We start from the raw sequence: 22550 nt of genomic DNA, 5'->3' as shown, positions 1-22550 counted from the left end.
TTGAAAAAAATTTGATTTTGTATTTTTTTATTTGGTTGATTGCAGAGCTGCTCAAGCTTTGAAGTGTTTGGGATTTATGATCTATCATCCTTCCCTTGTTGCTACAATTCCAGGTAATTTTTTATGTATTTTTCAAGTAAGATTTTCGAAATGTTACCGTAAATTGTTGTTGATTTAGTTTGTAGCCTTGGTTTTGCAGCTGAAGATGCTAAGCTGGTTTTAGAGTCGGTGGCTAAACTCGTTTCTGTCACAAATATGAAGGTAAATATGTTACTATCATAGTACAATAGTAGGGTTCCTTTCTTTTTTCTATAATTCTTTTCACTTTCTTTTTTTTTTCATAAATTTTAAGTTGTTCATCTCTTAATTGCAGTCCCTTTGCAATTTAGGCGTGTGGTGTATATCAATTCAACAATTTGATGTTGCAGTTTTGGCCGCCTGCTTCAATACATTGTTGAGGGCAGTTGTGCATGCCCTTGATAATCCTATTGGCTCATTGTCAACAACATTTGAGGCCATGCAGGTATAGTTATTTATTTGGATGTTTCATAGTCATGTTTGGGTGTCCAATTGTCCATCAAGGAATCACTGCAGCGGTGTTTGTATTTACATTGATTCATTAGCAAAGTTTATTAAAAGATTCATTTACGTATTTATTCTTCCAATAACATCCTGGATTTGCTGGTAACCTCTCCTTCATAGAGTGTGTTAAAAAGGTCTACATGGGAAAAGGTGAGGGGCCATGCACGCTGTTTGAGTTCTAATTTTGAATTCAATTTATTATGGCAAATTTATGGTCCCTTGAACTTTAAAATTTGAGTTGTATTACGGTAGGACTTTTACTGCCTTGTCATATGTACTAAACTCTTCAATGCTAACTGTGTTAGGCTGTGACAAAGTTAACTGCCCAATTGAGTGAATTGATGAGAGAATCATCACACCTATGGGCACCTTTAATTTATAGAAGATTTCTCTGCTGTGATAAGAGAGAGCGGGATATGTCAGAGAGGTGTTTTTTGAAGATTAGGTCCACAATATTTCCTCCACCAATAAATCTTTCCAAGGTACTTCTAACTGGCATTTGTTCTCACCATTTTTTAATGCACTCTTTCCTTTCAAGTTCCCTGTTTATTAAAAGAGGTGCATATGACATGCTTTACATATTGACATGACAGAGGTTAGACTAATTGCATGCTTTAGTTGTTTATTATTTTAAAGAGATCATATCACTAGCTTGCAATAATACATTAAATCTCAAGATGTTATTCCAAATTAAATTCCCTTAAAGTTATTACCAGTAGTATTTATTAGAGTGGGAATGCAGCTTGTGCTTTGGAAGGCCTTCTGACCAATTATTGACAGTCTTCTTTACCACCATCCCTTCTCTATTTACTACAGTAAATATGTGGAGTGTGCTTTTGTGATAAAAAGTAAAAACTGCACTTTAACAATTAACATGCACTTGAACTCTAATAATTTCTTAAAAGTACACACAAATACTAACACATTCATTTATTCTTCTAGGAACATACGTTTATGTTATGCTTCAAGAAGATTTAATTTCAGAAAACTTACTAGAAAAACATGTTTAAGTCAAATATCATCAATTCCCTTTGTTTCCAAACAGAACAAGTGCAACTAGGAAATTTGGTACGCAGGAGAGGCCAATTATGAAAAATTGAAATTCAGAATTTGAAACCCAAACCATTTCTTGGAAAGAGATTGGTTGAAAGTTTATTTGGTCCAACCAGTTGGAATCTAATGCTTGCAACCAGTCTGGTCTATCATTCCGACTACTCATCTCAGCCCTTCCTAATCAACAAGAGAAGCTCTCATTATCAAACAGCCAGACATCTACTTTAATGGTAAAAATAAAGCTTCAAATGGCTACGAAATTTTGTATAGGTTAGAGATATGTATGAGCTGAATAACATGAAAATCTGTTTGTTAAGTTCCTTTATTCAACTCATCTAAATGCAGAAACCTAACCATTTTCCTTGATGCTGTTTCAAGATATAAAATTATAAAACTTGGTTGAAGGTGTTTTGCAACATTGCATGATTACTATTCTATAATCTTATATCAGTTGCACTCCATATTTCTTAAGCAGGCTATCATTCAAGACATGAAGCAAAAATTGCTGACAGGGATGAAGGACCAGTTAGACAAGGGCATGAAGGTTCAAACTGTCCAGGCGTGGGGATGGTTTATCTGCTTCCTAGGATCTGATGCCTTGAAGAACAGACATCTAGTAAATCAGATGTTGAAAGTCCCTGAGCAGACATTTCAAGATCACAATCCACAAGTCCAGATTGCTACGCTGGTATTACTGATAAAATTTTACTTTAAAACTTTTTCTGAAAGGCTAAAAATATTTTATTCTGTTAAACAGGGGAGTAGAAAGCAGAACAAGAAATACAGTTCAGCTAAAAATATTTAAACTTTAGTTATATATCCTGTCTTTGACAATCTCTTGCACAAGCATAGATGTTTTGATTATACTCAAATAAGAACGTTTTCTGTTTCTTGGTTTGTTGTTCCACAGTTAGCTGTGCTTTCATAAACTATAGAAAGATATTTTTTCCTTCGAGAATACTTATGAGAAATTTTGTACAGAATTCATCTAGAGATCTGGAAGTTCTAAGGTCCAACAACTTAAAAATATATGCGCAGACAATTGTTTAGTTCAATCCGAATATGCTGGCTCTTGTGCTGGGCCAATCCCAAGTTCCCAGATGTAAATGGGGCTAATTGTATAATTTAAGTGTGGACTGTGCCCTTAAGCATACTGACTTGGGATAGTTCAGGATCAAACAACTTGGTTTATTATCTTTACTGTTGGCTTTAAACGGATTTATTTTGGAAGTATTTATGACTTGTTGAACATCTTCCTGCCGATGGTCGTGTCTTCATTTTGTAGGTTGCCTGGGAAGGTCTTATTGATGCCTTTGTTCATCCTCCAATGCTGGCTTGCAAGAAAAATGTAACCTTACAGAATGGAATTCAATGCTTACAAACATCCCCAGGGAAGAGCTGTGAAATGCAGTTAAATGGATTTTCAAAATGCTTAAAGCTCATTATGACACCTCTAATAGGCATCATTTCGAGCAAATGTGATGTATCTGTTCACGTCTCCTGCTTGAACACATGGTGTTATCTTCTACATAAACTTGATACCTCCATCAACGCTCCATTGGTAAATAAATTGGTATTGGATCCTATATTTGAAGCAATTTTGAAAATAGGACCAAGTAGTAAAAGTATCTGGTTGTGGAATTTGTGCCTGGATTTGCTTGATGATTGTATATCAGTGAACTGTGCAGATTTGGACTCTAATCTAAAGGACCAGGTAAACCTTTGTTTATCAGCTAGAAACTTCATTCCTGTTCCTTGTACGTCTGGCAGATATTCATGGAAGCAATATCCTATTAAATGGTTGCCATGGGAGCTTAGTCAGTTGGATTTCTACTTAAAGCTGATTACTATTATTCTTACTCACGTGGCTACAGCAACAGCTGCCCCTGAAAGCAGAAAATCAGCTTCTGATGCTTCTGTGAGGATATTTAGATCTGTTTTAAAGGGAGTCCATATGGAGTTTAGAAATCCGTCAAATAATTATGATAATATTATGTGCTGTTTGAACACAATATTAAAGTTCATTAAGAGAATAGGCGAAGATGCTAGTTCAGAAGGTTGTGGATTTAATGACTTGTTTAATACTTCAGTTCATTTTATAGATGTAGTTGCTGAGGAGTTAGAACCTTCTATTGTTGGATCCCCTCTTTATAAAGTGGCTTTAGACATCAAGTACATTGGCAGTCTGGATTCAGTCGATATTAAACATGCAAAAATACTGGATCAGCATTCCATTGCTTTTACGGATATGGTTTCACCTATGGTTTATCTAACTGCACTGTACTTCAGTTTGCTGGTTCAATTAACTATAAATACACCTGAGATGGAATTGATTCTACAAAAGTTTCAAAACTTTTCTAAATGTGTACTCTCTTCATATGATCCCCTGGAAAGTTTTCTAGCTTCTGTTGGTTTACTGTACAGGCACATGGGCTTTAACTACATAGAGATATGGATGGCAATAGCGAAAGGTCTGAATGACTATATTGATGGTATGAAGGATATCTCGGTATTCAAAACAGATTCTGACAATTCTTTTTATAGAGCCATATGCCATCTCTTATCATATCCATTCATTTTGTTCTCTTGTTGTCAGAAAGATTTAAACCTGTTGAAATCTAGTGACTCCTTGAAAGAATGTTTTGTTTTATCAGAGAGAAAACTTGAACAGGCCATTGAGGTTTGGAAGTCATTATATGGTTCTGTTATTGTTGCAGACTTTAAGTCTTCTGCTGCCAACACTTTTAGTGGTGATCTATGTGCAATGTTAAACAGGTGTTTTGATGAATATGGTAGCCTGTTTGAGCATGAGAGTGAGCTTGGTTTATATTACAGGGATCTGGAGCCTGCTTGCATTTCTTTCTGTGGAAAGGTTGTGGTATGTATTCTGAAACAGAAGCTGACTTCAGATACAAGTTCATATGGAAGTGGAAAAGAATGTGTTGGTGCCTGCAATATATCCATTGACATTAACAATATTTTAAAATTTGCTTCCAGGTAAATGGAAACATTTATAACTACTCTTCTTCCTAATGCCTTCTTTACCTGCATTTGTGTAAAATTGTATCCTCATTTGCAGTTGAATTGCCAGGCACTAGTGCTTGATATTCAGAAATCCCTTTGGGGAATTACTGTGTTTCTTCTGGATCTGGTTCATTTCCTGGCCTGCTTCCCCCTTTGCCATTTCAAATTAAAAAGTGTATTACTTTTATGGATGCAATGTTCAACATTTAGTACAGCTACTTACAAAGCTGTCCTAAACATAGAAGTAAACCTGTTGGGTAACGAAAAGCTAAAGTTTTAATAATCCAGTTGAACCATGATCTATATGAGAACTTAGCCAAGTAATCTATCTGATTCTTGTGACAACAAAAATCAGAATTGTGCACGTTGCTCATTGTATTATTAAGGAGGCACATGTTCTCATAACTGGTTACAAACAAACAGGCTTTAATTTGAGTTCAAATAATTAGACACAGAAAATCTTCCCTGTTTTTTTTTTTTCGGGTGTGTGCGTATTAGGGTGCTTAAATATTCCCCAATCCCAAAGCTGTTGTTCATTTGTTGCTTAATATGCTGCAGAGTCTTGAAGTACATAAATATAGGAACAGAACCACTGGCAGGTCTTGTGAGTTCAAGGTAAATCACTCCTCTTTCCTATTTATGCTTCATGTTGAGGTTTTTCTTTCATAAATCTTTACATGTTTATGTTTCTTTTATGTGAGTTGGTTTCAGGGTATGTTCTGCATTGGCATGCTTCATTAGTTGCCTTCACTTGAAGCAAGATATTCTTTCATTTTTTGAGGTTTGTATTTTTTGCTGTGTTTATCATGTTACCACTAGCATGCTGAGTAAAAACTTCTCTTGAGCTCTTGCATCTCATTTATGCCATCAATATATAGCTGATCAATTACAAAGCCCCAACATACACACAAACACATTAGTCAAATCAATATAAGCCTTTTAAATTTGTGAAGTTGAAACAGGTTTTCTTTTTCTTTTTCTTTTTCTTTTAACAAATTGAGATGGACGAAGTGAGAGATGAATGTTCATTTCACGAAAAAGGATGGTTTTCAAGTTCTATTTTCACTTCAAAACTCTTTTTAGTAGGACAAGAAATTAACGTGTTTTATTGGAGGGAAGTTTTACTTTTTCTCACTCTCCTTCCTTCCCCTCTTTTGCAGGACTTTGATTTCTGCAACTTCTTTATCCAAGGGAATTGGCATTTAGTTGTTTTAACGTTGGCTGATGCTTTGACTGCAGATAATATCCGGTCAACTGCTTCAATGGCTGTCATATCAAGAGATACAGGATGAACGTGCCGAAGATCAACTTGGAATTCTATGGGCTGAGATCCTTAATTGTTTACGGAGGAGTCAGCCACCGCTAACTTTTGATTCTTGTTTCCTCAAACTTCAAGCATGCCTCCTTGAGAAAACACTTGGTCATCCAAATGTCTCGATTTCAGATCCTACCATCATCTTTTGGAACTCCACATATGGCAAGCAAACCAACTTGGAGTATCCTCAAAATCTGCTTCATGTTTTAGACAAGCTGTCAAGAAATGGAAGAATAAACCTCCACAATAAAAGCAAATCAGTTCTGGAAAGATGCTCTGTGTTCGAAAACAATACTGCTCCACGGAGTTGCAAGGTCACTGCAACACAGAACAGGAGCTCAAAGAGAGTAGAGTTGGAGGGTACGATTGCTCAATCTAACCAAAAGCATAAACCACCCTCGTGCTCAAAACGGAAAAGGCTAGAACTAACTGAGCATCAAAAGGAAGTGAGACGAGCCCAGCAGGGAAGGGAGAGGGACTGCAGTGGACATGGTCCTGGGATCAGAACTTATACTGGTCTTGATTTTTCACAAGGAAACGAGGACTCGCAGGAGTGTCAGGACATTCGGAATTCAGAAGCCTTGTTGGAGATACTGAGAAAAGTTGCATGACTGCCTATCTCTGAAGCCTGGTTTGACATGGTATAAGATGTAATTATCCCCTCTAATTATTTGATGTTGTATATACGATAGTTGCACACATTAATTTGCTCCTTTGTACATATTGTAGTGCCATTGGATGAACAATTATGTTAATTTTCTTAATTACAGTAAAGCAGACATGGATAAAAGGCCAGATGGTGTTTTTGGAATCATTTAATAACCTTGTTTTAGTCTTAGTTGGTCCCTGTTAAGATAAAAAACATGCAATCTTTGATAACCCCGTATGTTGTAAGAGTGTAAACTTGCAAAGTTTTAAACTCCATAAGTGGATGAAATAGTTATCCTTTTTCCTGTAAATGATTTAATACTATTATAATTAAAAAAAATTTGTTTAGTATAAAATATTTAATAAAATTAAAATTTTTATTTATAAATTATATAAATTTTATTAATATTTTTAATGAAAATTATTCGATACAATTTAAACTCTGTTATGTTTATAAATCTAGTAAATCTTATTAATATTAACAATAAAAAAATTAAAAATATAAAACGCAAATATAACTATTTTCATTAATAATTTTTTTTTAATATTTATATATATTATAAATTATTATCATAATATATAAGTCTCCAGACAAGTAACTCATGAGAATGATGGGACAAACAACCTTACTTAAGACGAATAGATATGTAATGAAATTTTGTTTAAACTTTTCAATTTCACTTACTATATTAAAAAAAATACAAAAATAAAATTCTTCTGTTTTTTAAGCGTAAATTCTCAAATCTAACAATTGAATTATAAAAAAAAAAGGGTTAAAAATGATCCCCATGAGTCAATGAGTCATCCTCCAACAGAAAAAATGAAAAATCATTGGAAAAAAAAAAAGGAAGAAAAACCCTTAAAAATCATTATCAATCATCATGTTCTTCTTGCAATCCCTTGTTCCTCCACCTCCCAAAATTAAAACAAACTGTTTGATTTGAAATTTGAACCTTCACTTTCCAAAGGGCAGTCTGTCTCAACTCCAAAACCGAAGAAAAAGAAAATATCCACTCCCAAGCAGCAAACGCCGCCCCCATTTAAAAAAGGAAAAATCCCATTAAACTAATTAATAACCTAATTAGAAAATCTAATGGAATCAGATCCAAGCAAACAACTTCATCATCTTTGATACTCCACCAAACCACGCTATCACTGCCCACTCCGCAGTTCAACACATTTCATTTTGGACTTAAAGAAAAAAAGGAAAAAGAAAAAAGGAAAGCCCTTTCGCTCTCTCTATCCGTATCTCTCCGACTCTCCCCCAAATCGGTCGCGTAGGTTTTTATTTATTTTTTTCTTCTTCCTCATTTCTTTTTCATTTCTCTTTCTGCAAATCCGACACCCGAGCGGCGAAAGAACGCAGGCCGACTGTCCTCTTTTGCAATTTCTCCAAACTTTTTGAGGACTCCCAACGATAAATCCCCCAAATGGAAATTTAAAGACTGTATACGACATTTTCTTATTAATAAAGAAGCTAGGGTTTTTCCTTTTTTTTTATTCTCTCGGCCTGAGATTTTTTTTTTCTTCGATTTTCCTTAGCCCTTCCGATTGGTCTGATCTGGTCATGGATTCGCGAGATTCATCATCGTCGTCGGCTCCGAATCGAGATGGTGCCGCCGGCGACGACGATGGCGTTTTGTCCGTCACTGCTGCTCTTGCTAAAGACGCCGCCCTTTACTTCCAGTCTAGAAAGTTTGCCGAGTGCGTTGATGTCTTGAATCAGCTCAAGCCGAAGAAAGAAGACGATCCGAAGGTAAATTATTTCAAATAATTATGCATATGAATGCATTGGTTTCGATAATGGATGCGATTGAATCGATTCATTGTTTAGCTCTTTTCTGTTTTATTTTTTTTAGTTCGAATTTGAAGTTTATTTTTTTAGTGTTTTCTTGTGTATTTTTCTGGCTCACTGGTACTTTATTATCAGCTGATTTCGATCACCCAAGTTTCTTAAAACAATTAACTTAGTAATCCAGTGTTGACTCCTTATTTATAGATGATGATTATTAATCTATACATTTTCTGTGGATTATGGAAACCCCATAATTAGGTTTAATTATGGTCATATGGTGATTTCTCTATTTATGTTAACCTAATAATTCCATTATTAATTTCTTTATTTATACTTATGCGGACACCTGGTAATCTATTAACCGGCTCCTGGAATTTTAGAACTCCATCTTTAGTGTATAGGGTAACAATCTTTTAGTTAATCAACATGTGACTAATGTATAAAGTCGATTGTGGAGTTTTTTGCTTCACCGGTGGTATATCAGGTGATAGTCATGTTCTTGGTGATGATATATTCTTTATGTTACTGTGTTACCAAAAATTCTATTCTATTGTAATGGCCTCCTACTGTATTATCAGCACGTGACAAACTTATAAAGTTCATTGTGGAGTTTTTTCCTTCACAAGTGGTGTATGGGGTGATAGTCATTGTTATTGGTGATGATAGATTCTTTTATGTTAATGTATTACCAAAAAGACTATTCTTTGCAATGGCCTCCTAACCTCCTGCTAATGAATGTAGGGTGGCTGAATTTTGGGATTATTTTAATGAAAGTACAATATCAATGTATCTGCTGTGCTTAATTGAATAAAAGCTAATTACCATATAGAGTTAGACTGGAGTATACTCATGAAAGATGGAATTTCTAGTTGGTTGAAAGTGCTGTCATTGGTTTGTTACTACAAGTATAGGCCGGAGAACTGTACACGCTACATTCGTGTCCTGTGCGATGATATGTTGATATGGGCTATCTCTTTCAGAATGGAATTGGTTATCTGAGGGCTTTAGTCAATACCAGCACGAGATATGGATATTTGTTGGAATGCATAATTAAAACCAATGTTAAAGTGGAGTGATATCTAGGCTAGAGAAGTTGCATTTCCTTTTGTTTTCAAGTAATTGTGGAGGACAACGCGGACTTTCTAAAGTGTTGAAAATTATAAATTTCAATGTTTGGTAATTTATATTGAGGATTACTTAAAATAAAGTTTTTAAATAAAAAAGTGTTGAAAATGTTAGTTAGGAACTAGTTTTTGCTAAATTTAGATTCTATTAAGTCAAGACGGTTTTAAAAACTTTATAGGCTGCATTGCCTACCTATGTTAATTTAATATTTTTTCTATACTATTTTTAAATTACAAATGCATTATTTGCTAACTAAGAAAAAGCATTATTTGCAAAATGGATCATTTATTTTAAAATATCGTTAAACTTGTTTTTCATCTTAGTCTGTTTCTCACGTACATCTAAAATTTAATAGAAAAGTTGAATCAACTAAAAAGAATGGATAATAATACGATACAGAAAACATGTGCAAGTCGTTGTATATTGTAAGATGTGATGGCTGTAAGGCCAAAATGATAGTCATTCAACTTTCAAACTTTAGTCTATATGGTAATCAGACAAATTTAAATATAGTCAGCATGAAAATTTTGGATAGCATACTGAAATACTGCTTATAGTGCAAATTAGTACTTATGACGTGCAGTAGTAAAATTCAGCATTTAATTTATTAGCATGAATTGTGTCACCATGAAGAAGTTCAGCTGCTGGATGAATTTTAACTCGAACTCCTCACTAACATCAATCTGTGTTTTTTTTTTTTGAAAACCTTTATTTTTGGTTGTAAGTTTTTTATGCCTTAAAATCACTGATAGCTGTGTTATATGAGTTAGTTATCTCTGGAGACATTCAAACCGATTTTAATATCTAATGATTGTGATGGTAACATCTCAATCAAATGCTGTTTATAAAAAGTTCTGGTTATGTTCTTAATGTGGATTACATAGTTGATCTTCTTAGAATCCTGTTTGTAGGTGTTCTGTTTTATTGTTAGAGTACAATTACTGCCCTCATATTGAAATTGCACTAACTACCAATAGCTCCTGTTTAGTGGCTTTTGGCATCTATTATAATATTGCCCTTTCTGTTGGCTCAGTCTAAGTTGTTTGAATAACTGGATTATTCAACAGGTTCTTCATAATATTGCAATTGCGGAGTTTTTCCGGGATGGTTGCTCAGATCCCAAGAAATTGCTTGAAGTCCTTAACAATGTCAAGGTACTATTTTGTTTTCCTTTTTCACCCTGGTTTATGTGGCTGTGCACTCCCAGCAATATTTCTCAGTATTAATCTAGTCATATACCTTTCGGAAAGAATTGCCAGTGGCAAAGAATAATAGTCCTGGCCAGTTCATGAATTTCGTAACTTTGAAGTCTTACTTTCACCAATTGAGAATGGATGGTGGGTGGAGGGTGATATTATGGAAAAAACTTTAACAAATAAAGAAAACCAAAAGTATGTAGTATTTTCTTTTACTCAAGTAAAATCTTTTTGGTGAGGCAACTCTGCTCAGCTTAAATCAAGGTTGTTTGTGTGTTTTTTCCTTTTCTTTAATTGCTCTCTAGATGATGTCAATTGTGTTAGGCATCTGGCAGTTTGAACCATGATTAGCTTTATATGAAACCACTGCTAGTTCTGGTATTTACTCTGGGAAATGCTTAGTGGTGGAAAGGATTATGTATCTGACCCCATTTGATTTGGACCTGTGACTTTTTGAGCCTGAATTTGTGTCACGTATATGTATTTCATCTCTAATAGCAGGGTGCCTGTGATGAATTCATTTTTCTTCTCCCTGTTGCTCTAACTAGGAAATAATAATTTTTGAGTAGGACATTGGTTGCTTTCTGGAGAAAGGTTTGTTGTATTTCTATGTTCAGGACTTATTTTGACTTACATTGGAATTATGTATATTTTTTTGTTTTTGATGTTCAGAAGAGAAGTGAGGAGCTTGTTCATGCTTCTGGAGAACAGGTGGAGTCTGGTAGCAATGTTGGAAATAAAGGTAGTTCAGGTTCAAAAGGAAGCGGTACAATCACACAACAGTTTTCTGGTTCAAATAGTGCCAGTATTATTTACACAGATGAGTTTGATACCTCTGTGGCTGCTCTAAACATAGTATGTCTCCTTTCTATAATTTCAAGAGTTGAAGAGCAATAATCTTTTCACCGGTGGCTTGGAGTAACATGTTTGTTCTGAATTGATCTAACATAGGCGGTCATTTGGTTCCATCTTCATGAATATGCAAAGGCATTATCAGTTCTTGAACCTCTGTATCAAAGCATTGAACCCATAGATGAGGTATTTTATCTTTATTTTGGTGTCATTTTTGTTTTACGCTTGTTGGTTTGTATTAACTGTCCCCCTTTTTATTTATATGCAGACAACAGCTCTTCATATTTGCCTTTTGTTGCTTGATGTTGTGCTAGCCTGCCATGATGCTTCAAAATCTGCTGTAAGTTCTAAATAATTTGTAGCTTGAATATTTGGAATTCCCGAATTGAAAAATTCCTCGTTAATTTCCCAGTTCAATCACTTTAGAGATCACAGTAAGATGGATATTTCTAACTGTTAGCCTTTTACTTGGATGGGGCTGTGTGTAGAGATTAGAGCGTGTCTGCCTTACAATTCTGATAAGCATGTTGTTAGAGGACATTGAAGCTGCTTGCCAGTTAAGAATGTTTAAATAAAGGAACTAATTTCTTTAAAGGTGCTTCTGTTCCTTTGGATTAGGGAGTGACACACCCATCAAAGGGTACCCATCTTTGTTATGTACAGTCTGGATTGGATGATTTGAAATGTTGTATTGAGAATGTCCAACCATTCAAATATATTAGTCCTAGTGATATTTTTAAAATGATTTTCGTGTGGAGTGCCAATCTATTAAAGGTAACGTGTACTCCAATCAAATTAAAACTTTGAAACATACTGAAGACACTCTAGCAAGAGTGTAGGACACCATTTTTTTCCTCAGTTTTTGGTATTCCCATTTCTCTTTGCCGTAATACAGTAATAGTTCAATCATGAAGACTGGTTTTGGTCCAACATAATCAAATATTTACAAGTCCAATATTCTAAATGCACTTTTTTTTCTTCATCATATGTAGGTAAATTTACTAGATGTAAACTGTGTTTGCCTCCTATATGTAAACTATCTTATTAATTTATGTAACTTCTATGAAATTACTGATGTTTGTTGTTTGAACAAGTGCTGCATGTATTACAAGGTACTTTCTCTCTTTATATTTAAAAGAGGATCGCATTTGTATTTCCTGGTATTTCCACCCACTGAAGAAGAATGAACCACATCTGTTTTCCTTTTTGTTAAAGAGTTTTTATAATTTGCTTGGTGGTTGGTCCATTGTCTGCTTTTCTTGCAATTGTCTAAATTATGTCCCTTTACTACTGTAATTGTTTGTGAAGATGGTAAATGAAGTTTCTATATTTACCATATGCGGCAATTCAGATTCAAATTCTCCTCTAATTGCAGCATTAGACGGAGCATATTCATTCAAAGTTCTGTCCTTGCCATGCTGTGCTCCCTGATCCCATATCATCTTGCATTTTATGTATAAGAACCACTTCAGCATTTTCTTGTTAATCACCCTGGAACTGTCTGCTAATGCCTCTTTAGTTGTTATATTTCGAAGTGCTTGGTGATGAGGCAAGCATACAAAATGTCACAATATTTTGGAAAAAAAAATAACCGGTAGCCTCTAATTTTCTGCATTATGTATTTGTGTTTGTACTAGCATGTCTTAAATGTAATTCATAAGGCTCTTGTTTTTTTATGATTTACATTTGATACTACTTTTAGCCCTCACTTTTCCAAATCATCAAATTTATATCTTAACTTAGCGAAGTACTGTTTATGCTTTGTCTTTCTTCCTGTTGTCGTACTTAAAATGTCCATGGAAATTGATGGAATGAATCAGTTTGGGTTGAAACTTCTGAACCCTATGGAAAATGCTGAGAGCCTTTCCCGGTCGAGAGTTTCCAATTTTGGAGCAGTGCTGCTTTTCATGGGTTGTTTAATTTGATATTTAGTAGCTAAAATAAACTTCATTATATAATATGGGTTTTTGTATTTCGTTCACAACCTTTTTTGGATAATTCACGTTTTGGGTTTTCATTTTTGTAAAGGTTAGATAATTGTTCTATGATTTTCAAATTGGAACCAAAGGGGCTAGTTGCTTCCATATTTGTCGTCTGTTTGCTACTTCGATTTGTAGCATTGCCAATTAGACCTTTTCTCTTTGCTGTATCAAATTTTTGCTTATGAGATTGGTGACTTCATTTTGCACTGATAAGCATGGTTGGTGTGACGATTCTTTTAGACAGTTAGACCTGGATACCTGGATTTGAGTCTTGGGCAGTGAGGCCCGCCTGTTGGATTCTGGTTGGATTCTCGCCCTCAGTATGGGCAGTTATACTCTGTTCAGAATTCAGACATTTTAAACCCAGTTCGTACTCTGATCAAACTCCAATGCTTTTGTAAAACACCTTATACTGCTTATTGTAATGAATTGGTGAGAAGCTGTTTTAACATCTTGTGGGTCACACTTGTTTTGAAATGCATATAGGAAGATAATTCCTAGCGTCATCTTTTTTTGGCATTATCATTGAGGGTGTATGTGTTTTGTTAATGGCAGTCTTTACGATGTTATGTTTTATTTAAAATTTGGGTTTGTATCTTATAGCTTTGATACTAAAACGGCTTTAATTATGTTCAGGATGTATTGAATTATTTGGAAAAGGCCTTTGGCGTTGGCAATGTGAGTCAGGGGGACAATGGTAACATGGTTGCCCAACAATCCATGAGTCTAGTAGGAAAATCGTCCTCTGTTCCAAGCAGCTCATTGGTCTCAGATACTTCTAGTTCAGACTTGGCTGCTAGTGTAAATGCCTCTGAGAATCCTCTATCAAGAACTTTATCAGAGGACCCACTGGATGAAATGTTTTCGACACTGGATATTGGTGGACCAAACTTAGCAAGGTCTGCTGGTCTTACATCTGCAAATGATCTTCCCAGGACCACAGTTGATAGATCTATCTCTGGTATTGATCTGAAGCTCAAGTTGCAACTTTACAAGGTTCAGTTTTTGCTTCTCACTAGAAATGTAAAGATAGCAAAGCGTGAAGTCAAGCTTGCTATGAACATTGCTCGAGGGAGAGATTCATCTATGGCTCTCCTCTTGAAGGCCCAGCTTGAGTATGCTCGTGGAAACCATCGAAAAGCCATCAAGTTGTTGATGGCATCGAGTAATCGGGCGGATGCAGCAATTTCAAGCATGTTTAACAACAATCTAGGCTGCATATACTATCAACTTGGGAAGTATCATACATCTGCGGTGTTCTTTTCCAAGGCACTGAGTAGTTGTTCATCTCTGCAGAAGGAGAAGCCTCTAAAGCTATTAACATTCTCACTGGATAAATCTCTTGTCATAACATATAACTGTGGGTTGCAGTACTTGGCCTGTGGGAAACCAATACTTGCTGCTCGTTGTTTCCAGAAAGCAAGTTTAATTTTCTACAAAAGACCCCTCTTGTGGCTTCGGCTTGCTGAATGTTGTCTAATGGCTGTAGAGAAAGGACTTGTAAAAGGAAGTCGTGCTTCATCAGACAGATCAGAAATTAGAGTCAGTGTTATTGGAAAGGGTAGGTGGAGGCAACTTCTAATTGAAGACGGAATTTCAAGGAATGGACTTGTAGATTCTTCTGAAAAGGATGACTGGGCTTTAGGTATTGATGGGCAGCCTAAGCTTTCATTGTCACTTGCTAGGCAGTGTCTCTATAATGCACTGCACTTGTTGAACTGTTCTGAGTGGAGTAATTCAAAGTCTGCTTTACCCTCCAATGCATCCTTAGAGGAGAATGAAGATGGAGCATCTTCCAAGAACTCAAACCATAAGAACTTACCTGGCATTGATTCCAAGGCTTCAACTATGTCAGTAGGTCTAGTTAACTCAAATGGGGATGTGAAAGAGCCAAAGGGGGGAACTAATCAGGAGATTATTCAGAACTCCATCTCCTATTATGAAGGTATTTGCAAAAGAGAAAATCAGATGATTAAGCAAGCTCTTCTTGCTAATTTGGCATATGTAGAGTTAGAACTGGAAAATCCTTTGAAGGCCCTCTCTGCAGCACGATCTCTCTTAGAACTGCCTGGTTGTTCAAGAATTTACATCTTTCTAGGTCATGTCTATGTGGCAGAGGCTCTCTGCTTGCTGAACAAGCCTAAGGAAGCTGCAGAGCATTTATCCTTTTATTTGTCTCAGGGAAATAATGTTGAATTGCCGTTTGGTCAAGAGGACTGTGAACAGTGGCGAGTGGAAAAACCTGTTGATTGTGAAGAATCAACTGGAGCCGCAGCAGCCAAGAATCCTTCCCCTGAGGGCTTGGTGGATTTCATGTTTCTTAATCCAGAGGAGGCACGTGGAACCCTTTATGCAAATCTTGCTGCTGTGTCTGCAATAAAAGGTGAGCTCGAGCGGGCCCACCATTTTGTGATGCAAGCATTGTCCCTGGTACCCAACAGTAGCGAAGCCACTATGACTGCAATATATGTTGATCTCATGCTTGGTAAGTCGCAAGAAGCTCTGTCCAAGTTAAAACATTGTAGTCATGTCAGGTTCCTTCCCAGCAGCCTACAGCTGAATAAATCCTCGTAATGGTTGTGTGGGTGGTTCTAGTTCAATCCTTTTGTGGCCCGCCATTCAGATGCTAGTTAGCAGGTAGATCAGCAATCCTTTTAGAGGATTTGTATCATATATATAGTTCAATTCAGATAATAAGTTTTCTGTTCTGTTTTTTTTTTCTTTCTTCTTCCTCTCATTTTTCCCATATCTAGGGTTCATTTTTCAGTGGTGTGGCTGATTGTTTTGGTAAGAGCTGATGCCCACCTGTGAATTTGAGATGTAGTTCTAATTCAGGTTATTGTGTTTTAGTGGCTAATCCATCTGGTATTGAAGAATAGAGAGATAATGCACTCCTCTCGAGATTGAGACGGAATAGATTTTATTCATTTTGGATTTAAATCCTAGAGTCATTCATTCCAATGGCTTGTCGCCTTGCCGTACAATTTACTTAAATCTGTTCAATCTTTCTTTGATTCCATTGCTTAACCCCTCTGACTCTTTGGCAATTCGTGGTTTACCTCAATGGTGGATGCATTCGTAGCTTACCCAAGTTGTTGTTCTTGCACTCCCAAACTTCTGTATCGGCAAGAAGTACTTGGACGGTAAACCTGATTCGTTATCAGCCATCAATTCAAGCAAGGTGTGGTTGGACTTTTGAGATTTGGATGGTTGGAGACTGAATGGTAGCCTCTGAACGTTCAAGCCTTGGAACGGCCAGCCACCACCAGGCTAAGCTTTTTGTGATAGTTGAACCCCATTATTTTAAAATGTTAAAAAGTAATAATGGAAGAGAGCATTGGATACATGATTATGCAAGATATTTCACACACAATCAAACACAGAGTTTGATCTAATATCTGTACTTAGGTCTTAATAATTCTATCTTGGTTTAACTGTCTGGGTTATGCCCCATTTAGGTTAGAAGGGGCCATAAATGGTTGTTGACACACAACATCACCGAACTGATACTAAAAGAAACAACTTTAAGTGGTAATGAACACCCGAAGCATATTCACTAGAATATTTGTATACTATCTTATGTTTAATTATTTCATCAAGTGGCGCTAAAATAAATTTAAATAAATTAAAATTCAATGTTTCTTAATACTTGACTTGGTTTATTATATTTAAAAGTCTTTTAACTTATTATCAATAAATTTTAGGTTAAATATTTTCTTATGAAGAAGAGATAAAATAAGCTATTTTTTGATTAAGTAAAATTTAGAGGAAGGGAGCTTTAAACCAAATGCTCACGTGCCTGAAGCTCTTATTTGTTGTACATGTATTAATTGGTATATTTTCTTGATTGATTGTTCTTTATTAAAGAGCCAATCTCCTGATGGCTAAGACTAGAAGAATGAACCAAAGAATCTCCTGAATTCTAACAGGAACCTTATCAACAGACACCACATGTTATTATGGAAGATAGAGACAAACAAGGTTCATGTGCTATAGCTTAAAATTGGTCCCCTCTTCCTTTAATCTTAGCCGGGGTCATGGTGGCCATTTCTATTGAAACCGTATGTGACGGATTCCTAGTAAATTCCTTGAGATCATCTTCGATGGAAGAAAGAGGAAAGCCAAACAAAGATAAAAGGATAAAGGATAAAGTTATGTAGACTTCTTGGACAGTCCTTTCCCGGTTCTCTCCCATAGTTTTACATTACAACACAACCCTACCGTGGAGCTGAATTGCAATATTGTGGTCGAAAGTGAAGAGAGAAAAAGTTAAAGAGAAACATGGTTCATCATAATTAATGTATGTTGTAAGATTGTGCGGTCACTTCCTGATTGCTACATTTGAAAAAGGCCAAAAACGAAAAACAGATTTCATACAGAGCGTCCATGATTGACGACGTAGCTGTAAAGTAATCAAACATATATATAAGCATATGGGGTCCTTATTATAGTACTTCCCAAACGCCATTGATTTTTCAGTCTAATATTGAGTTCTTCACTATCAAAATGTGCCATAATTACCTACATTGACTAGCTCCTCGGTATTTTTATTTTTTTGGGAATAATTTTCTTCCAAATTAAAGGAACTATTATGAACGAGTCCTCAATATACCTTGCAATCAAGCTTGTAGTGCATATTGGCTCTAGTATTAGCTTGTGTTAAATTATTCTAATGCACGTTGATAATAATTGTTTCAATAGTAATATTAGGATATCGGAACCGAATTAATTATCCTTACTATTTCCTCAGGATTAATCTGCGCTACGAGAAAGTGGAAACCTGACATAGAAACACAAGAAAAAAGGGATTCAGAGCAATGAAGAATGGGTTTGAATGGAACTATATATATATATATATATATATATATATATAAAGGCTGCTCTATATAAGTGTACTGGTTTCAAGACTATTTGTATGCTGAAAGCCTTCTTCAGTCTTCATGGGTTGGATAAAAAGAAAAGCATACTTATTTCACATGTCTCTGTCGTCTTTCTAAAAGTAATCAACTCTCCCAGAAGGCACTTCCATTCTCTCTAGTTTCTGAAAGTAACCTTTTACGTACCATGCACAGCACAGGGCCAAAAAAAAAACACCAGAATATTTCATGATGACATTGTGTTTGGAATTGAAAGGTGGACTTCTCAAAGCCCATTGGATCTCCAAAAACTAACATTCTCTCTCTCTCTCTTACAGTAGCAGTATTTGTATACATATGATTATGACCTAAAACAGAAGCTCAGATTGAATGGTGGATTTTCGCATCAGGTACTTATCATGTTATTTCAAAGTGGGATCCAGAGTCACAGAGGCATGCCCTTAAACTGGGACCCCCAGCAGGCTTCCTGAATTACAATCATATGATATGACTCGGGAGGTCAAAATTTGTAGTTTCTTAAGGAGGCTTTAAGCGTTTTTAAGTCCTTCACATGCAATTTACTGTAGCAAATGATTAAAGATTGAATAGGAAGAAATAATAGTTGAAAAGGTTACTGTATACGGGAAAAAATGAAAATCCCGGAAAATCATAAACAGGGAGAAGGTCATTCTTGATTGCTTCTTTTGGTCCAAGACAAAAACACACTTGCAACAATCTTTAGGAAAAGAAAAAACAAATGGTGTACAATAAGAGTCCAATCCAATTGAGAGAGAGAAAGGGGAGGGGAGGGTAGGGTAGGGGAGAAAGAGAAAGAGAAAGATGGACATCCTCTCATGTCGATATCCTAAGAGCGTCCATGAAATTAGCAACCTGCAAATCGGTACACCATGGAATGAAACGAGGAAAAAATATTCTCGAAGTATATAGTGCAGAAAAGAAATAAAACTTTTATTGAACAAGCAAGAAGTCATTTACTCACTAGCCTTTTTAATTAGAGAGCAAACTGCATGCCATACTTTATTTATTCTTTTTGATGAATCACTTCTGAAGTTTATTTGGTTTCAATTGTTCCTTCTGGTTTGAATTAGGTTAAAATAATACTCGAGCTTTATCCTTGAGGTCAGCTACAGTTTTCATATGCACGAAAAGGTTAGCATTGCCACAGTTTTTCCCAAAAAGTATTGGAAATGAAATCAAAGAAAAGAAAGCATTTTCTTTCAACAAATACTATGAAATCCTTTTTACCCTAAACAGTTAAGAAAATTGTAATCAGAGACAAACAGTTGAAGCTTCGGACCTAAAGAAAGCGTTGGAATGAAAGGGACATAATAAAGTACTTAACTTGGATGATCTAGAGAGAGCAAGTGTAACCAGGAGGGGGTGTCTTCCCACAAGTGACAAGGAGCTGAAGAGCAAGTGGCACATAAATGTTAAGGTTGAGAAGCTTGAGCTTGAGAGTGGTGCACAGGCAGACTGCAGCTTCAAGCTCAACAAGCCCTGAAAGAACCGGACAGCATTCATTCACAACCGGGTCACCAACACCAATGTGCACCAACCCTCCAAGAAGATCCACACAAGCACCCAGTTTCAGTGTGTTAATAGGGCAAGTGGCCTTGGCCGGTGGTGGCGGGCAGGGTTTTCCACTTGGTGGCGTAGTAATTGGAGGCACCGTCACTGGAGGGAGTGTCACCGGAGGGAGGTTAATGGGTGGCTTCACAATTGGAGGGATCACTGGAGGGAGGTTGATTGGCGGCTTCACAACGGGAGGAATTGTCACCGGAGGGAGGTTAATGGGTGGCTTCACAATTGGAGGCACAGTCACCGGAGGGACTGTGACTGGTGGTTTTACAATTGGAGGGACAGTAACCGGTGGCAAGTTGATTGGAGGTTTAACAATGGGAGGGATGGTAATGGGACCCTTAGGGGACTTTCCCTTGGGCTTTCTGTGCTTCGGGGGTGATTTGCCGCAGGTTCCACATCCAAGAATTGGAGTGGCTGCGGAAATGAAAAGCATGCAAACGAGGAGCAGAGCTGAGATTTTGGTGGAGTCCATTTTGATAGTTGAGTGGAGTGGAATGGAATGGGTAAACTTTTCGTAGAGAAAAAGGTGTTATATAGGAATAGTGAGGAGTGCAAGAAAACAAACAATTGCCATAGGAGAAGCAGATCACGTGAACTAGGGCTAAGTTCTAAAGGCAGCTGCCAAACTTTGCTAGTTGGCAATCTATTACCATGCCTTTACAATTACATGAGTCTATCAAAATTTAACCGCTGCTACTTTCATCTTTTATGAACACTGTTTTGGTCATTAGTTCCTACTCTGATTTAGAAAGACAATATATTTTGGTAATGGGAGAGAGAGAGAGAGGTAGTCAGAGTTGGGAAGCTAGCAAATTTGCCTCCTACCCAATTTCTTAATCTATCTTAATTCCACTCATGCTGCTTTTTTATTGTTTGAATTTAAAAAGTAAATTAAATTTTACTCTTTAAATATAACGATCATACATCAATTAATAAATTAAATATTTAAATATTTTTTCTTTTTTTTAATTCTTTTTTTTCTTTTTGGGTATTAAGGAATAGGAAGCTTATTGACACATACAAACCCAAATTATATTGTTAATTGCATTTAGAAGATCCTTAATCACCAGAAAATCCAAATTCAATCAATTAGTATGAAAATAAACTTTTTTGTGAACACCATAAATTAAACAATTTTAGTTTTTTAGTCATAAAATCCTTTACGAGCTTAAATCCGGAAACACCCAATCTTTTCAAAAAATGTTATGAAATTTAACCGAAGCTTCTTTTATGCTCTAACTACTTGAATGTTGCATCGTTCGATAATCCAAAAATATCACCAAATTATTGATTTATCCCATGTGTTACTCTTCAATGCATGTGATATATAATAATAAAACCCTAAGTAAGAGCTAGAATGCATATGATTTCTCTCCCAGCTAGCTAGTATTAATCCATATTCAGTTCACACTTGACACAGCTTGACCTAATGCCATCAAATCCTAGGTTGGGCAGTTCATGGAAGACAAAGATAGGCTGTTGGGCATAGGCGAGTACAGGGTACGGCTTTTGTTGTTTGCTCGATGTTTGTTCTAAGCCAATCAATTCCGACCTTCCATTTATTAAATTGAACTGTTTTAATCCGAGTTACATATATTTAATTAAGCCTATATATTATAAAATAATGCGTTATTTTTTGGAATACTACAATCCTTCCAATTAATTCAAAAAATAGAGTGATTAACTGATTATTAACATCGAGCTCAGCCTTAAGGTGAATTGCATAATTAATCTAAAACTTTTGATAAAATTCATTTTTTGGTCTTGGATTACGTCTCAATTAATGAAAATTAATATAATCATTCCATTAAAAAAAATCGTTAACATAAGTCAAATTGAGACTTTAATAAAAAAAAAAGTTAAAAAACTAAACGAACCATGCGACGTGCATTTATATATCTCTATCCTTAGATCATTAATTATTTAATTAGAATAATTAATAAAAAAGTAAATATTGAACATAAAAAAAAGTATGAGATTGGAATGCTGTAAAAATCTGACCCCACCAGAGCATGCGCCGTGGAAGTCCTAGTCACTTGGTTGACCTACGTACCATTGTTTAACAGAAATCTATGAGACAAAGGCTCAGAACTAAGATATGGCTGATTCATTTCCCCATAAATAATTTGACGTGCGAGAAAGCATTGGGTAAAAGTTAATTGTTTCTGCATCCAATTTCTGTTTATTGCTATAAAAAGAGAGTGGAATAACAATTGAAATAAATTAATTAATGAAGATATTATAAATGTGATTTACATGTAAAATCATATTACATGGTCTGCTTTATAAGCATGGTGTTAGCATGACATCTGCCAAATGAAAAAAAACAGTACAACTAGTATTATTGAAAGATAGGAAAAGCTAGAAATAATTTTTATCATTAAAGTCAATTATTTTTCCATATGGGACATCTTCGATAAAGAAGATATTGATATTTTATTGTGCTGCAAATAATTGTATTACGGAATAGAAATATATGGTTATTAATTATATCTACTTATATAGTCAAATGTAATGAAG

General features: G+C 35.7%; 3 protein-coding genes across 8 annotated transcripts in view; 2 read left to right on the top strand and 1 right to left on the bottom strand.

The window, feature by feature from the left end:
* Positions 1–6766, top strand: part of LOC110411689 (uncharacterized) — a 7074-nt gene extending 308 nt beyond the window's left edge. The window contains exons 2-10 of one of the 2 annotated variants that reach the window (XM_021421955.1): positions 46–113; positions 200–261; positions 374–523; positions 888–1064; positions 2111–2323; positions 2921–4632; positions 5218–5274; positions 5371–5440; positions 5899–6766. In XM_021421955.1, coding sequence (XP_021277630.1) covers positions 46–113; positions 200–261; positions 374–523; positions 888–1064; positions 2111–2323; positions 2921–4632; positions 5218–5274; positions 5371–5440; positions 5899–6585 — 3196 coding nt within the window. In that variant the 3' untranslated portion in view covers positions 6586–6766. Of the gene's footprint in view, positions 1–45; positions 114–199; positions 262–373; positions 524–887; positions 1065–2107; positions 2324–2920; positions 4633–5217; positions 5275–5370; positions 5441–5898 lie in introns of both variants that reach the window. The other variant, XM_021421954.1, reaches the window with a different exon arrangement.
* A 967-nt stretch (positions 6767–7733) lies between these two features.
* On the top strand, positions 7734–16512 carry LOC110410571 (Tetratricopeptide repeat (TPR)-like superfamily protein). Of its 3 annotated transcripts, none has more exons than XM_021420333.2 (7): positions 7734–7899; positions 8165–8378; positions 10610–10696; positions 11411–11593; positions 11690–11776; positions 11859–11930; positions 14209–16512. In XM_021420333.2, the coding sequence occupies exons 2-7, from the start codon at positions 8190–8192 to the stop codon at positions 16144–16146; spliced, it is 2556 nt and encodes an 851-aa protein (XP_021276008.1). In that variant the 5' UTR covers positions 7734–7899; positions 8165–8189; the 3' UTR covers positions 16147–16512. The 3 variants fall into 3 exon arrangements, with proteins under 3 accessions (XP_021276008.1, XP_021276010.1, XP_021276009.1); XM_021420334.2 differs by having other exon boundaries at positions 7785–8069; XM_021420335.2 differs by having other exon boundaries at positions 7784–8378; positions 11414–11593.
* Positions 16513–19092: 2580 nt separating this feature from the next.
* Positions 19093–20550, bottom strand: LOC110411162 (Bifunctional inhibitor/lipid-transfer protein/seed storage 2S albumin superfamily protein). Of its 3 annotated transcripts, none has more exons than XR_016350853.1 (2): positions 19429–20550; positions 19093–19319 (listed from the first exon to the last, which is right to left on the bottom strand). XR_016350853.1 is itself a non-coding variant. In XM_089782625.1 (2 exons), the coding sequence occupies exon 1, from the start codon at positions 20500–20502 to the stop codon at positions 19801–19803; it is 702 nt and encodes a 233-aa protein (XP_089638751.1). In that variant the 5' UTR covers positions 20503–20550; the 3' UTR covers positions 19093–19319; positions 19792–19800. The 3 variants fall into 3 exon arrangements, 1 of the variants encoding a protein (XP_089638751.1); XR_016350852.1 differs by having other exon boundaries at positions 19433–20550; XM_089782625.1 differs by having other exon boundaries at positions 19792–20550.
* Between the last annotated feature and the right edge of the window lie 2000 nt (positions 20551–22550).

This window comes from Theobroma umbraticum, unplaced genomic scaffold (genome assembly GCF_002168275.2).
Source record: "Theobroma umbraticum cultivar Fairchild unplaced genomic scaffold, ASM216827v3 scaffold_56.0, whole genome shotgun sequence".
NCBI lineage: Eukaryota > Viridiplantae > Streptophyta > Magnoliopsida > Malvales > Malvaceae > Theobroma > Theobroma umbraticum.
The sequence above is the reverse complement of the archived record's forward strand: the minus strand, read 5'-3'. Positions and strand labels throughout refer to the sequence as shown.